Source organism: Leopardus geoffroyi, chromosome D2 (genome assembly GCF_018350155.1).
Source record: "Leopardus geoffroyi isolate Oge1 chromosome D2, O.geoffroyi_Oge1_pat1.0, whole genome shotgun sequence".
Lineage (NCBI taxonomy): Eukaryota > Metazoa > Chordata > Mammalia > Carnivora > Felidae > Leopardus > Leopardus geoffroyi.
This window is the reverse complement of record NC_059334.1, coordinates 61,439,545-61,455,165: the sequence shown is the minus strand read 5'-3', so window position 1 is coordinate 61,455,165 and position 15,621 is coordinate 61,439,545. Positions and strand designations below refer to the sequence as shown.

General features: G+C 52.8%; 1 protein-coding gene across 7 annotated transcripts in view; it reads right to left on the bottom strand.

Annotated features, from left to right (window-relative positions):
- Positions 1-15,621, bottom strand: part of SUFU (SUFU negative regulator of hedgehog signaling) — a 125,421-nt gene that overhangs the window by 2,509 nt on the left and 107,291 nt on the right. For 2 of the 7 annotated variants that reach the window (XM_045438730.1, XM_045438731.1), the window contains exons 11-12: positions 10,789-10,857; positions 5,138-7,717 (exon numbers count right to left, since the gene is read on the bottom strand). The exons of 1 other annotated variant lie outside the window; for it this stretch is intronic. In XM_045438730.1, the coding sequence (XP_045294686.1) occupies positions 7,685-7,717; positions 10,789-10,857 (102 nt within the window). In that variant the 3' untranslated portion in view covers positions 5,138-7,684. Of the gene's footprint in view, positions 1-5,137; positions 8,369-10,788; positions 10,858-15,621 lie in introns of those variants that run through there. 4 more of the 7 variants (XM_045438727.1, XM_045438728.1, XM_045438725.1 and 1 more) reach the window with 2 other exon arrangements.

Below are 15,621 nucleotides of genomic sequence, written 5' to 3'. Positions count from 1 at the left end.
AATTTGAGTTGGCTCAGATATCCTAGTGGAAATGTTGGGACGACAGACTCAAGGGGAAGGTTTGTCCTGAGATTATAGATTTTGGAGTCATCAGCAATTAACGTTCTAAATGGTAGAACTGAGATTCAAATCCAATTCAGTATAACCCATGGGTCACTGATCCTTCCATAAAACCAGAGAGCCTCTTTGCTCTAGGACCTCCATCTCTTTATTCCTGATGGGGGGTGGGGTGGTAATGTAGTCCCTTTATGGACAGAGCCTCTGTCTTCAGCACTTGGCATCCCCTCACATGGGAAATCTTATCCTGAATGGATGAATAAATGAATGCTTGCGTGTCTGAATGAACAAACAAGGAGAAAATGGCTTCCAAGTCCTAATTCTTTTTTTTTTTTTTTTTTTTTTTTCAACGTTTATTTATTTTTGGGACAGAGAGAGACAGAGCATGAACGGGGAGGGTCAGAGAGAGAGAGGGAGACACAGAATCGGAAACAGGCTCCAGGCTCTGAGCCATCAGCCCAGAGCCCGACGCGGGGCTCGAACTCACGGACCGCGAGATCGTGACCTGGCTGAAGTCGGACGCTTAACCGACTGCGCCACCCAGGCGCCCCCCAAGTCCTAATTCTTAATTCCATGTTCTAAAGATGGTGAGGAGAAAAAACAAGGTCTATCTTAGAGCAGCTAGAGGGTCCTTCTCTGTCTTCCTCACCAATGCCCTCCAGGATAAGGATTCCTTGCATTCCTTACCTTTCTAGACCGCTCCCCTTAACTTGTAAGACATCACACTCTTCTTCTGATTTTCTTCTTATCTTTCTAACCACAGACTTCTCCAATTTCCATCTCATAAAAGTTGACAGTCCACAGCGTCCTGCCCTCCAACCTAGTCTCTTGCTAATAATCGACACCGGCTACCTGGAGCCTTTGGCTCCTAAAGCTTTATTTCTGTCTACTGGTGACTCCCCAGTCAGTATCTCCAGCCCACACATTCACCCTCCTGATTGCAGATCAGGTAGCCAACCAATGCTGTCCACCCAGATGTCCCACGGGCACTTTGAATTCAATGTATTAGAAACTAAACTCATCATCTTCTTCACATTCCAGCCTGTTCTCCTCCACTGCGTCCCCCATCTCAGTCAGTGGACCTGTCAGCCACTTAATCACCAAGCCAAGGATCAGGGAGGCTACCTTAATATCTCCCTGTCTTTCACCTCCCTTATCCATTCAGTCAGTCATCAGGTGTTACAGATCCTTTGTTAAATATCTTTCAGATTATCCACTTGTATACTAGTTGCCTACTTGACATCTTCACTTGGAGGTACAATGAATATCTCAGTGATCATGTCCTAAATTGTACTAATTTCTGCACACTTCCCCCCACTCGCCCCTCTCCCGCTGCCATCTTCCACTTCTCGGTGAACATTCCATAGCTAAACCTTCAGCAAATCTCGACTACTTCCTCACATCTCCATTAGTTCACCATAATCTCTAGCCTGGATTATTTCCTAGATCCTGACTGGTTTCTCTGCTTCTGCCTTTACCTTCTGGAGTCAGTTCTCAACACAGTAGCCAGAGAAATCTTTTTAAAATGTGTTAGATTGTGTCACTCCACGGCTCAAAAACTCGCAATGGCTTCCCACTTCAACCAGAGTAAAAGTCAAAGTTTTATAATTGCCTGCAAGGTCCTACACAATCTGCCATCTGTATAAGTAATCTCCCGTTATTCCTCTCCTCTCATTCTGCTCTAGCCACACTGGCTTCCTCTTCTGTTCCTTAAGTAAACCTGGTGTGTCTCCCCCTACCCCTGGGGTCTTTGCAGTTGCCCTTTACTTTGCCTGGACCACGCTTCCTCCAGATGTCCCTATTGCACGCTTCTTCCTATCATTGAGATTGTTTGCTCAAATGTCACCTATGCAGCGAGGCCTTCCTTGACCTCTGTATTTAAAAACACACTCCACCCCATCCCTCACCATCTCTCCTCCTCTGCTTTATTTTTTGTCCAGAGCACATATACCCATGTACTCTGTATTCTATTTTTCAAAAACTTTTTTTAACGTTTATTTATTTTTTGAGAGACAGAGAGTGAGTAGGGGATGGGCAGAGAGAGAGGGAGTCACAGAATCCAAAGCAGGCTCCAGGCTCCGAGCTGTCAGCACAGAGCCTGATGCAGGGCTTGAACTCAAGAACCACGAGATCATGACCTGAGCCAAAGTCAGACACTTAACCAACTGAGCCACCCAGGCACCCCTCTGTACTCTATTTTAAACAAATATTATCTACCTCCCAACACTAAAATATAAGATCTGTGAAAGGAGAAAAAAATTTTTTTAAGTTTTATTTATTTATTTATTTATTTATTTATTTATTTATTTAGTAATCTCTATACCCAATGTGGAGCTCAAACTCACGACCCTGAGATCAAGAGTGCCATGTTCCTCCACCTGAGCCAGCCAGGCACCCCAGGAGGAATTTTCTTTTAATGATGTATCTCTGGTGCCTAGAATGGGACCTATCACATAGTAGGTGCTCTGTAAATATTTGTTGAATCAATGAATGAGTTCCATTCTCTCCATTCCTACTGCTTCTCCCTTAATCTGGGCCTGCCTGGGCCTTACCTCTAATCTTGCTGTCTTTCAAAATGTTCTCCATCCAACAGGCAAGGGAATTGCTCTCAAATGAAAGCTTGATGCCTTAAAGCTAAAGGAATTTGAACTCTACTGATCCCAAGAAGAGTTGGGGGTCCTTTGTCCTTGTTCCATCTGCCTGGAGGGCTTTTGAAAGTAAAGACCCCTCTTCATCCTTAAGTATCCTTCAGGTTTTGACTTAGATGTCACTTCTTTCTGGAAGCCTTTTTTAATCTCCCCAGATTGGGTTGGGTACCTTTCCTATGTCTGTACCCTAGCATAGCCCTTTAATAAATGGTTAACGCTAATCGAGCAATTACTATGTGCCAGGGGTCTCATGTGTATTGTCTCATATAATCCTTGCAAAAGCTCTGTGAAGTGAATATCCATTTGCAGATGAAAAACCTAAAGTCATACTGACAATAAGTGGTGGAGCTGGTGTAGGACGGAAAGCGGCTTACTGCCTTTCTCTTTTATGGCTCTTCCTTGCAATTGTTTCCCTGTTTTCCCCACTGCACTACATACTCTCTAAGGCTGGGCCTGTGTCCAGTCTCCCAGAGTATAGCAGAGGGCCTAGCATGCATTTGTTCAAAGAATGAGTGAACGAACACAGACCATGGACTCCCACCAGCAGGCATCTTGCCCCCTCCCCCTTATCCTGTCCTTAGCTCTCTCCCAAAGACTTCTGGAAGTAAGGAGGAGAGAAAGGGACTGTCCCATGGTACCCCCAAGGAAGGGGCCTGGAGATGGTTGCCCCTCCCAAACCACATCCTGACCTGCCCCGCCCTCCCCCCTTCCCCCCCCCCCCCCCCCCCCCCCCCCCCCCCGGCGCTGTATTGGGACAGATCTCTCCCTTTTCCTGCCCTGGGCCTCAATCCCTCACCCCCACCCTGGTCTCCCCACCTCCTCTGGGCTGCAACCTGTAGCTGCCTCAGTGCCTGGCAGGCTGCGTTGAGTCACTTCCAGCTTGCATTCTCCTTCTGGTCAGGCTAATTTGGCAAATCTCCCAGGCTCCCTAGCCCCATGGCTCTGGAGCCTGTGGGTTCCCCACAACCCAGGGCCCCTGAACCCCATCCCACCCGCTGCCCCCCAGATGGGGCAGAGCAACACCTGGAGGAATGTACAGGTCTTTTGGAGGCTACATTACATAACACATGGCAGATTTCTCCCCTCCCTAAATCTAGGGTGGGGTCTCTGATACAGGCACAGGAGCCTCTTTCCAGAAATAACCACAGCCTAGTCCTGTCTCCTGGAACTACCTAAACACAGAATCTTGCAATTCTGTACTCTCTGGGGCAGGAACTCTCTGGCCCTGGGTCCTTCTAGGTTGGTCAGATGAGGAAGATTAGATAATCACCCCCCAACCTCCAAGGAGAAAAGAAAAGGGGAAGGGGTGTGGCCTGGGCCGCCCTGCGCTTGTCAGCCTGGCTCCAGACCCTCCCAGCTCCCTTGCTCTGACTGCCAGAGTGACTGAGGGCCCCAGACAGGACCTGCCCCACTGTTCCAGGGGCCAGCCACAGTTCAGTAGGAGTTCACAGGGAAGGAGTACTGACCTCGGCTTGGGGAAAGTCCCCCAGATACGACTGGTTCTCAAAGAGGACAGGGAGTCCCTTCATAAGAAATGACACCCTCTGCCCCTTCCCTTCTCGTGATCCCCCCAGGACTTCTGCCAGCAGCTCCAGCAGAAGCCTCTGGGTGCTACGGCTCCATCCTGAGGACCAGAAAAAAGGCCCTGCTGTTCTCCCAGACAGACAGCTAGGCCTAGCAGGAAGGGAAAGAACACGTGAAGGCCCAGAGCAGTCCTGCAGGTTCTGGGTACCCTGTCTGGGTGTGGATCCTCTCCTTCCTGCCTCTGAGGTCCCAGGCTGTTGTCTTCTCCCCACGGGCACTGGGCTCTGTTGTTCCATGCCAGGCCTCGAAGAAACAGGAGCCGGGCAATCCACGGAAGGAGGATCCATCACCTCCTCACCCAGGCCACAGGATGGGAAGGCTGGCTTCTGTGTCACCCAGTGGGTGTGACGGCTCTGAGGCTGCCCCTCCAAACTGCTATCAGGCAGTGGGTTAGGAGGCTGAACTTAGATGGTTAGGGGAGTGGCTGTCTCCTGGCCCTCGCTGGAAGGGACACGAGGACTCTAAAATGGGAGGTAAGGAAGGCCCACCTTCCCAAGGGGAAAGGGCTTTTTGGTGAGAGGAGGGCAGAAGGGGAATAAAGAGGGTCTTGACCCACCCACTCATCTCCCCAGACCTGTGCCTTGCACCTACCCCCACGACCTTAGAGGAATTCAAGACCAGTGAAAAGGAGCCTGTCCCTGCAAAGTCATTTCTGCATGACTGAAGAGTCACCAGCTGCGTGATCCTGCTCCTTGGCACCCCCACCACTCCCGACAACAGTCTTCTGGGGCCTTCCCCCATCCTGGCTTCTTCTAAGTGGCTGCGTTCAACCCACCCCCTCTACCAGGGCCCCAGGCTTTCCGCTCCCCTACTCCAGGCATCCAGAAAGGAGCACAAGACCCAGGCACTTCTGCAAATATGTTTAATGCACTTAGATTACACAGAGGAAGAGGGAGCAAGAAGGAAACGACATCTAAGTGAGTCACCCAAAAATTCTTACAAAAGTCCCAAGCTGGCTGCAGCCCCCAGGAACCGAGTCACAATTGACATTAGAAACTAATATAAAATTTTACAAAAGTCTGCTCACTGCAGCATTCAGGTACTTATACAAAAGGAGGGCTCTCCCTATAGGGCTCCTGTCTTATAACAGGGACCCAGGTACCTCCCCTGGCATAGAGGACCTGGAAGCCAGAGAGGAAAGACAACCAGATAAAAAAATACAGTCAAGGGAGTTCTCTACTGGTCTGCCCCATAGGGGCACCAACCTTCAGGGTTTTTTTCCCTGCTCTCAACTCAATTTCAAAACCCAGTCCCAAGACCCTGTGTTTATTTTTTAAAATGCTCTAGCCCTTTAGACTCTCCCCAAGGCTTCCTGGTTCCTGCCCCGAAGGCTTGCCTTTGGAAGAGGAAGAGAAGGGCAGGAAGAGGCACCCAGCTCCCTGGCCAGACCTGAGACCTTGCATGAGCCGCTCTACCCGTCAGAATGACAGCTGGTCTGTGGTCCTCTTGTAGCCCACACTGGACCTGAGAAGTTCCAGAGTGTACCATATGTACGTGGAAGTCCAACTGCATGGGGGAGCCCCTTCCTCTCAGAAGCTTTAGCCACAGGGACCTGGAGGGAGGGACTGGGCAAGCCACAAGGAAGCCTCTGAAAGGTGCAGATTTAGGGAGGGAGGCTTCTTACCTCCCCAACTCACTATGTCAGGGCTCCCAAAGAGCTGCAGGGAGGGAAAGAGGCATTTAATGAGTACCCACCATATGCCAGGTGCTATGCTGGGCATGCTACACGGTCGGCCTCACTTGGTCCTCAGTGAGGGTCCCTTCTCCCCAGCCAGAAGCTCAGTAGAGAGTCCCCCTCCCAGAGAAACCTCTGGAAGGCCAGGTCAGAGATGGTGTATGCTCTGCTACTCCACCAGAGCCAATGCACTGTAGGGAAAGGAGATGGACACCTGGCCTCAGCCGGACCTTGGAGGTTCCTGACATCACGGGGCAGGAAGGGGCCACAGGCTTCACGCTCATTGTCTCAGAGCTCACCTGCTTCCCGCCTGCCTCCCATACTGATGACAAAGCTTAGCCCAGAAAATACCCTCCTCCCCATCAGCCAAACCAGACAGGAAGAGGCAGGTCCCCAGAAGGAAAGAATTTGTGGAGAGGCAAGGTCAGGGTGGCAAGGAAAGGAGACAAGCTAAGGGCACCTCTCTGGCCATGAAACATCAGATGACAAGAGCTTCAAAGGCAGTGATTCTATGGTGCGCGAAGGCCAGAAAAAATGTCCTTTTGGAAAAGTCCTTGGAGCAGAAGGCACAGCTACTGCCAGCATCAGGTCCAAAGGAGCTTCCTCTTCATTGGTGGAGGCCTGGAGCCTGTCTTTCCCAGTACTCCAGGCTGATCCACCTTGAAGCTCTGAGTCTGATGGAGTTAACTGAGTAGCCCTGAGGGTATGTGCAGAGAAGCAGCCAGGCCCCAGTGGTCCCTTGGAGGTCCAGATCTTGCTCCCTGGAGGGCCTGGCCACTGCCCTCATGACCCCTAGAGGCAGCTCTTTGGCTGAATCTCTCATCAGAGGGGTCCTGCCCCCCATGGGCCTCCTGTAGCACTATGGTGGTGCCCGTGTGTGTATGGCAGTGCAGATGGGGCAGCGCGTAGTCCTATTAGGTCCCCGACAAGACAAAAGGAGTTTGCTTTGGAAAGGCCTGAAGGGTGATCTTGAAATAGCAGTCCCTAGAGTCGGAGGTAAGAGGGCACGAAAGGGGCTTGTTGATTTCAGGTCAGAAGTGGGAGATAACCCAAGAGGAACCCTAAACCCACGGGCCAGAGATTGGTCTGTTTCTGGGAGGAAGACCATGAGATCTGCAGTAGGAGGGCAAGAGACAATGAGAGGCCAGGATGCGGGGAAAGAGGCCCAGGGAAGGAAATGGGGAAGGAAAGACGAGAAAAGAATGGATGCAGGGAGGAGGAGGGCGGCAGAGTGCGGTGTGTGCAAAATCAAAGTGAAGGACATGTTGAGAAGTTGATTTTTTCCATTTTTAATATGCCAGAGTCCTGCAGCCTGGAGGCTGGGAGGCCCAGGGGATGAGGAAATGGGACCGGACTGGTCAAAGAGCTGGAGACCTAGGCCCTGAGGGGCAGGTGGGGATGGTCTACGCAGTGCTGGGCCTCACCCTCTCAGGCAAGCCTGGCTGGGTGGACAAGGCCCGGAAGATGGGGCCGGGGCTACCAAGTCTCTGAGACCCTGGTGGTCTTTGAACTCTGCCAGGGGCCTAGTCCACTTGAGAACAAGCAGCACGTCCTCCTGGCCCCAGCGAAACTCGGCTGAAGGCTGCATGGGGGCGTAAGTCAGCTCTCCCCCTGCCCCGGGCTCCACCAGGCCCAGCTGGGAAGAAAAGCCTCTCTGTGAAGCTGGCTCCTCCGGGCCCTGGGCTGGCAGGCGGACACCGGCACCTTCTCTGGTGGTGGCTCAGGGAGGGCGAGACGGCCCTAGGCCCCTGTCCTAGAGAATGAGAAAGTTCATCTGGGAATAAAGTTCTGTTTAAAAAACATTATATACACGGCTTCTGGACATCTTTGAAGGCCAATAAAATACCATCCGGTTTCTACAAAATAAAATAAGGAGGAAGAAAAGCAAACACGGCTGGAGGAGCTGTTCCGTGGCCAGAGGAGCTTGCCTACCAAAGGCTTCCCAGAGCAGAACTGGGCAGGGCACACACGCGGCCACTCCACTCCCTCGTGCTGGACTGCGTGGCAGGGGATAGGTGAGGATGAGGCCTGTCTCCACCTAAGGGCACATCGAAGGTCCAGAGTCAAATCTCAAACCACAGCCTGTGGCAGCAGCTGGAGGGGAAGGTTTGCATTTGCCGGCTCCCAGCCCAGGGGGCTTGGCTGGCTGGGGGGTGAGGCCCCTGAGCTGCAGGTGAGGCGGGGGTGCGGTGGCTGCGCAGTCATCCTCACACTTGTCCTTTTATTTGTGGGAATCTCTTTTACGCAGTTGTTATACTGGAAGTCCCGGGGAGCAGCTGGGCTCTCCCTTGGCCCCTGCAGGGCCCAGCCCAGGCTAGTGCAGTGGACTATCGAACACCACGTCGGGCAGAATGGAGACTTTCAGCTTCTTTTCAGGCCAGCTGTACTCTTTGGGAAGTTTGAACTGTGGAGGGAGCAAGCACAGAGCCAGAGTGCACACAGTTAGCAGAACTTACTGCCTTCTTTCCAGGCTGCCTAAAGAGAGGCCAGGGCCCTCACCCATGCTCTGTCCCCCAGGTGCTGGGGGCAAGAGAGGCCACTGGTTGCCTGGCTTCAACTGCAAATGCTATTCCCAGGTGGGTGGCTGGGGTCAAGCTGCTGGAGTTCGGTGACCCCTTCTTTCCCCCTTGCCCTGCCAATAATTAACTGGGGTTGGAGGAGGCATGTTTTCTAACTCTTTCTTGACTGTGCTGACCTCCCTCCAGCTCACTTCCTTGGTTCTGCCTCCGGCCACAAGCATGTAAGGAATCTGCTCCCTGAGGCCCTGGGGCTGGGGGGATGGGGGGCAGGGGGAGGGTGCAGATGATACAGGGAAGTGGCTTGAGGTCTGGAACTTTGTGGTCCTGTCCCTGCCATGGCTTCTCTTCCAGAGGCTGGTGCAGAAGGACCCTGGAACCTGCCCTCTGTGGCCTTGGCCAAAGGGTCCAAAGGGAAGGAGGCCCTGGCTTGGCCTCAGTGGGGGCAGGGGAGCAGGACAAGGGTGGCTGGAGGTGATTTCTTGGGTCTGGTGCATCCCCATCCTGCTCTCCTTGATTCAAGCTCATCTGTTACCCAGGGTTACCAGCCTGAGCATGGTGCCAGCGGAAGCCAAACAGAGTCCAAGTTCTTCCTACCCCAGCCCAGGAATCACGGATTTGCTTACAGTTTTGTTTTTCCGGCTTCTGTTTGGGGTAGGGGAAAGAGGCTGATACATCTTAATCCCTCTCCAGGACCTTGCATGTGGTCTGGTACACAGCTGGTGCTCACTAGATGCTCACTGACTTGGAAACTGGGTCTGCTGTTTATGTCTCCTACTGTCCCAGGGCTAGGTGAGAAGTCAGCCCAGCCTGGAAAGGTGGGAAGAACAGGGCCCTCAGCCTGCCTAGAGCTGGGGCTGGAAGTGGACGGGCCTAATACTTCCTGGCTGGCCCCCTCTCCCTCCCTCTGATGGGGGACTTGTCCAAGCCAGGACCAAAGTGAGTGGAGAGTGGGGCAGGATGTGGGGACAGCCTCTGGACAGAGAAGCAAAAAAAAAAAAAAAAAAAAAAAGTCATTTTTAGTGACCTACTTTCCTAAGCTCCCCCTGGCTCCTGTCCCTCCTGCCTGGACTGTCCCCCTCCTACCCCTTCAACACCCAAGCTCAAAGCAGCAGTCTGGCACGGTGCCATCCTAGTGCGACACGGCCTCTCCGGAAGCACTTCTGGGCAGCTGGCTCTGGTCTGAGTGAATAGGAGCCAGGCCTCAGGGACCGGTGACTTGTGGGGGTTGATTGGCTGGCACAGACTGGGTGCTTGGTGACTTTGGAATGTATAAATGAGTTAATTTATCAAGCCACATCCCAGAGGGCAGAGGTGACCTCAGGTTCTGAGGAGTTCCTGTCCACCTGGGGACCTGGATAGGACAGTCTCACCCTGTGTTCTCTCCTCCACCTGGTGGACATCAGAGGCCACCATGTCCTGGCTGATACGGCCCTGGGAGCCCTGGCAGCTGTAAACTCCAGCCCTGGCTGAAATCTAGCCCCTGCATGGCCTCCCTCTGGCTTGAAAGCCTGGCTGCTGGGAGGTGAAGGAGTTCTCCCCCAAACACACTTCCCGGCAGAAAGGCCAATAGAAGCATCTGTCTGTCTCTCGCATAGGCAGAGGAGGGCCCTCCAGAGGCCTGGCTAGGTTGCTAATGTTCCACTAACCTATGGGGCATTGAGGCCAGGAAGGCTCAGATCCCACTGGGGTGCAGCTTAGTAGGAGGCCGGGGGAGGGGACGGGACTTTCCAGGATGAGGTAAGTCCCTGCAAATGAGGATGCCAGGAACAAGGAAGAAAAACAAAGGGGATTATGGGCTCCATTCATGTACCCCAGATGAGCAGCCAGGGAAGGCACAAGCCCCCACCTGGCCTGCCAGCTCCTCCTGCTGGAAGAGGCAGACCAAGAAGGGAGAGCTCATGGCTGGAGAAGGAAGGAGGCTGGCTCCTGGGTGGCCTGAGGCGAGAGCAGGAGTCCCTTACTGCCCACCAGAACTCCCCAGTGGAATGTTCTCTGGCAGCAGGCGTGGGCTTTCTGTTCAGAACCTGCCAGGGAACAGCAGGGGCTGAGGAGAACCACTAGCCCAAAGGCCCTGGCTGCCTCTTCAATGAGGTTCTCGGAGCCACCAATTTGGACAATTTGCTGGGTGTCCTTATGGCAGCTGGGGTGGGGCAGGGGGTGGTGGGAAGACAGAAATAAAGCCTTTTAACATCTCCAGGGTCTCCTTTCCAGCCTATCCCCACACCTTGGAGACAGACAGACGGAAAGACACACACAGGCTCCTGGAGACTGGAAGCCGCTGTTAGAGAGAATCAAACAGGCTTACTTCCTCTGGAGAAGTCAAATCTTCTAAGTCCTCCAACATTTTCTCTACAAACTCTTCAGTCAACAGAATCTGGGAAGAAGGCACAAGACAGGCTTTTATTATTATTTCTTAATATATGGTCTTTTTGCCAACTGCCAAGCTGTGGATCTTTCTTCTGGCCACGGAGGAGATATGAGCCCGTGGTGGATCTGTTCTCGGGACAGAGGGAAGTGCTGGAAGCCTATCCCTGACTGTCATTTCCCCCCAACTCCCACCAGCCTGCCATATCAGAGGGACGAGGACAGTGAAGGAGGGCTGTCACGGGACAACGGGGAAGCAAGGTGTGGGTACGTGGGAGAATGGTACTGCCGGTCCCCAGGAGGGACAAAGGAATGGGCAGGAAAAGAGCCCGTTTGGCAGTTCGGGCCCCCTGCACGCGGTAGTGAAGCAGAGGGGAAACAGAAAAGCTGATGGCTGGGGAACAGAGATTGCCAACCATCCTCCGTGCCCAACTGGGCTCACATGTTCCTCTTTACCCCCCACTTGGTAGGACAAAAGGAATCTGTTTGGATTTGGAATACGAGCCTCGTCTGGAATCTAGAAATGCCCCAGAAGGTACATCCAAGAATGTGTGAGCCGGAGAATTTGCAGATTGTGCACCAATCTCTCTCATTTTACAGATGGGAAAGGGGCTCTCAACCCGTTTCCCTCTGCAGTATCCACATCTCAAGCTGGAAGCTCCCAAACCCCTGCCCTGCTGGGCTCACTCAGCCACTGAGCTCTCCAAAGCTTCCTTCGAGAAACCTCTCCTCCAAGTCACCTCCCAGCTGTCCCACTTCACTGCTCTAGTCTGATGCCTTGTCACTTCATGCTTTGATGTTCAGGACAGCCTGGCCCCACTACTCAGCTGGCACAACCACTACCCTCACAGGCCTTCTTCAAGCTGGTGGGCCATTTCCCCAACTGGCTCAGGCTGGCTCTGCAGAGCTAGGCCAAGCTCACACCAGGCCTGCACCACAATGGGCCCAGGCTGAGGATGTCTTTCCTCTTCCCAACCTGACTCTCTCCTCCACCCTTTTCCTTCCTGTGCTGGTCCAGGAGCCTCCTGGTCTCCACACCTGACCCTTCCCTACCCTCCAGGCTGTGGCTCCACCTGCCTCTGTTCTGCCTCCTCCAGCAAACTCGGAACACCTTGGGTGAGGCACAGAGGAAGAAGGACAATGGGGTGAAGACCAAGGTGAGTGACTCTTCTGAGGGAAGCCCCTTTAGAAGGATGGGGATCGAGAACTTGAGAAAATACCCTTCAGGTTTCCCCTGGGAGTTGTCCACTCTGGGAAGAAGAGAAGTTTCAATATTTGGAACACAGTCAGCTTGTGAGATGAAGTAAAATGGCAGAGCAGTGTGGGAGAGCAGCAGGCAGGGTTGCTGGGGACCACAGAGGACGGAGGGCTCCAGAGGAAGGAAGTTGATGGCCTGGAGGTGGGAGCGAGGAATGAGAAAATGACCCCGAGCGGGCAAACCACCTCTGTACCAGGCACTGTGTTGACTGCTCAGTGTATCTTATCTCCTTCAGTCTCCTCACAGATGAGGAAACTGAGGCACAGACAGGTTATGTAATTTGCCCAATGTCACGTGGCTTGTGCGTGGCTGAGCTAAGACCATATCCCAGTCGTGTCTGGACTCTAAAGTCATCCCCGAAGTACTGCTCTTCCCCCCCACAACATTTACACATTTATTCATTCTTCCACTCATCTGCCCATCAATCTGTTCAATCCCACAGCATTCCCTGGGTGCCTCTGCTAGGCCTGGCCCTGGGCGGAGCCCCAGAGACATAGGCATGAAAGCAGTCTACACTCTACCTGGACATGCACCCTCTCCTGGTTGACAGGGAGCCAAAGGACATCCTCCCAGGCTGCAAGCCCACAGTCAGCAGCAAACCGGCTCTGACCATTGGCTCCCATCTCACCGAATTTTTTTTTTTCTTCTGTTTAAGGAGCTCAGGCCTCAGGTGCGGGCAGAGACCAGATTTAAACAGGCAAAGTCAGTGGAGAGAAATGCCCACTTGGGGTGGGGGTGGGGGTGGGGCCCTCCCACCCACATTCTTCTTCCAAGTGCACCTTGAGCACTCCCAGACTCCAGGGACTCTTTCCTAATCACACCTCAGTTTTCCCACTGCCAGGGCCCATGCCCCTCCATTATCCCAGGGTCCCCCCCTCTCAAAGTCCAGAGTTTCCCTACCAGTTATCGCCAGTCTGCGGGAGGAGTACAAAAGTCACATTCATGGTTTTGGCATTTCCGGGGCTTGCTGCCATCTCTGCAAATGCTAGCACAAACACGAGCATACCTAAAACCCAATTACATTACAATGGCTCCAGTCTGGGCCAGGCCGGGCTGATTTCTAAGCCACAAATAATCTGGAGGGAGGGACTTTCTGCCAGAAAGGTAAATAGGTCTGGGACTATAGTGCTGGGCTGAGGTGGAGGGGAGGGTTCACCGGGACTGGACCACCCAGTGAGACACCAAAGAGCCATTTTTCGACAAAGGGAAAGGCAACCCCACTAACGTGGAGTTCCGTCTTAAGCCAGTTCCTGTGACAAAGGTCTGGAATAGGTGGTGGAGAGAGGGTACGCTATGGTGGCTTTTAGCAGAACAACCACCAAGCGCGTACCCTCTGTGTGTGGACTCATTTTATACCCGGCTGGCGGAAGGGATGGCAAGACCAGAAAAGGGGACAAACCCTAGTTACTCCTCAATTTTCACTTTTGGTGCTTTGCTGGTTCCTGCTGGAAACTTCACATTATTTTAAAAGAATTAAACAGAGAAAATTATACATAAGATCTGCATGATATTAAGGGTGACATTCCCTGCAAAGAAACACGACAGACTGTCATAGCTGCAGGCAGCTAATTTAATTTCCTTTGGGAGTTAAACCTTAGAAGCTTGGATTGAACAAGCAGGCCCTGTTCTTTGTATATTTCAGACCTGGAGCTGAGAATGGTAACAGATCTTATCCACAGGACACTGGAGATAGACAACTGTGACGGAGCAGCTCCTGGGCGCTCTCATGAGCAACAGACTCGCCGTTGTGATGCAACTGTGGGAAAAGCCTGCGATGCTACGCTTGGGGCTCTTGAAGCTCACTGGGTCCCTGTGGAGCTGCCTGGCTCTGCCACAAATGAAAACAGGATGGTTATGATGACAGTGGCAATGATAACACCACCAGTGGCAGAAGCAGTGGTGCCTCCTCCATGTGCGGGGCACTGGGCTAAGCGCTTGGCTGGTATCGTTTCACGGAACCCTCCTGGCAGTCCCGCAAAGGCGGTAACTATCGCCCCCATTTTGCAGACAAGCCGGTGTCGAGAGGAGACAAGGCTCCTGGACTTTAGAACAGTGATCTGACCTCATGGTGGTAGAGGATACTCTTTTTCCTGTCTGGAGAAAATACCTCAATTCTAGAAGCCTTGTTTACTCACGGCTAACTCTTCTCTCTCTCCTCTGAAAGGGGAGGTAAAGGTGACTTTGGCTTCTACCGATGGCCTGGAAAACCAGCCGTCCTAACCCCAGCCAGACCTATATCTCCTCGAGAAGAACAACCCTGATTAGCTCAAGACGGCTGAGTACCATAGACACCCAGCTGCTCAAAAATTGAGTTGGCCAACTGGAAAGGAAGGCAAACCATGCCCAAAGATGGTTTCCAAGTGGGAACAGCAAGGCAAATTTCCAGGCCAGCTTAGTGAATGCATACATAAGGGAACATTTACTCTAACCCAGAAAAGAGCAGTAGAAATACCAGTAATAATACTGAAAATAACAACAGCACTCAGTAACACGTGCAGTTCCCATGAGCTGGGCATAAAATGCTTAGGTTTCTGTATAACCAGCCCTTGGAGGCAGGAGGCTCTCTGGTGAGAGGAGAAAGCTCCCACCAACCAATCTGAACAGCAAACTCCCCTGGCAAGCTTCTGAAAATATGAAGATGCCATCCAGACCTTCAGTATTGGAATATCCTGGCAAGGCCAAGGCATCTGCACTTTTGAGGCACCCCAGGGGATCATGGGTGGGAAATACCCAGGCTCACAGGGGAAGGGGGTTTGGGCGCAGGCTTAACCAACAGGGGTGAGTTGGTGGCTGCAGCTTCAACACCTCCTATTTGGCCAAGATGTGAGGGGAGCAGTGGCTCCTTGCTCCCCACTACCAACCCCCACTGTTGGTCAGAAAGGGGGCTTGGAATCCAGATGGCAGCTTACTCCAAGTGCTCACACCAGGTGCCTTAGGACAACCTGGCTGGCTGGTGATGAGGGAGGGTTGTCAATAATCTCCCAATTCCCCAAGCCCCAGCAAGGTCCACAAGGAACTCAAAAAGTGATCTTTCATGGGGCCTGCCCTGGGCAGGCCCTGCTGTGCCGCAGACAGGAGCCCAGCTGCTGCAGATCTGATTCAAACGTCTGTGGTTGGTGCTATTTCTGAGTCTGCAAACAGCGTTGACAATGCCCACTCCTTCCCCTTGATACGACAATCCACACTTTGTCCGGGGCCCTGTTTGCTCTTCGTGTTGACACGTTGTTCTTGCTTCCCAACAAGTTTGGCTTTCTTCTTCCCTCTCTTTCCTTCTCTCGGAGGCGGAAATGTGTTGTTTACAGGGTAAGGCCTGCCAAGGAGCTGCTCTGGCACCCACAATGGCCGAGGAGGAGGCAGGACGAGGAAGCAGTCCGGTCTGTGTCCACCCCCCTCCCCAGACTCCAACAGGCCAGACGAAAGCCGGAAAACAGCCTGGAGACCCCCCAGGCTTGGGGGCAGAGGTGTGTGTGGCACACACTCATTTCCTGTTCTCAGTGGGTGGTGAGAAGTTGGCTT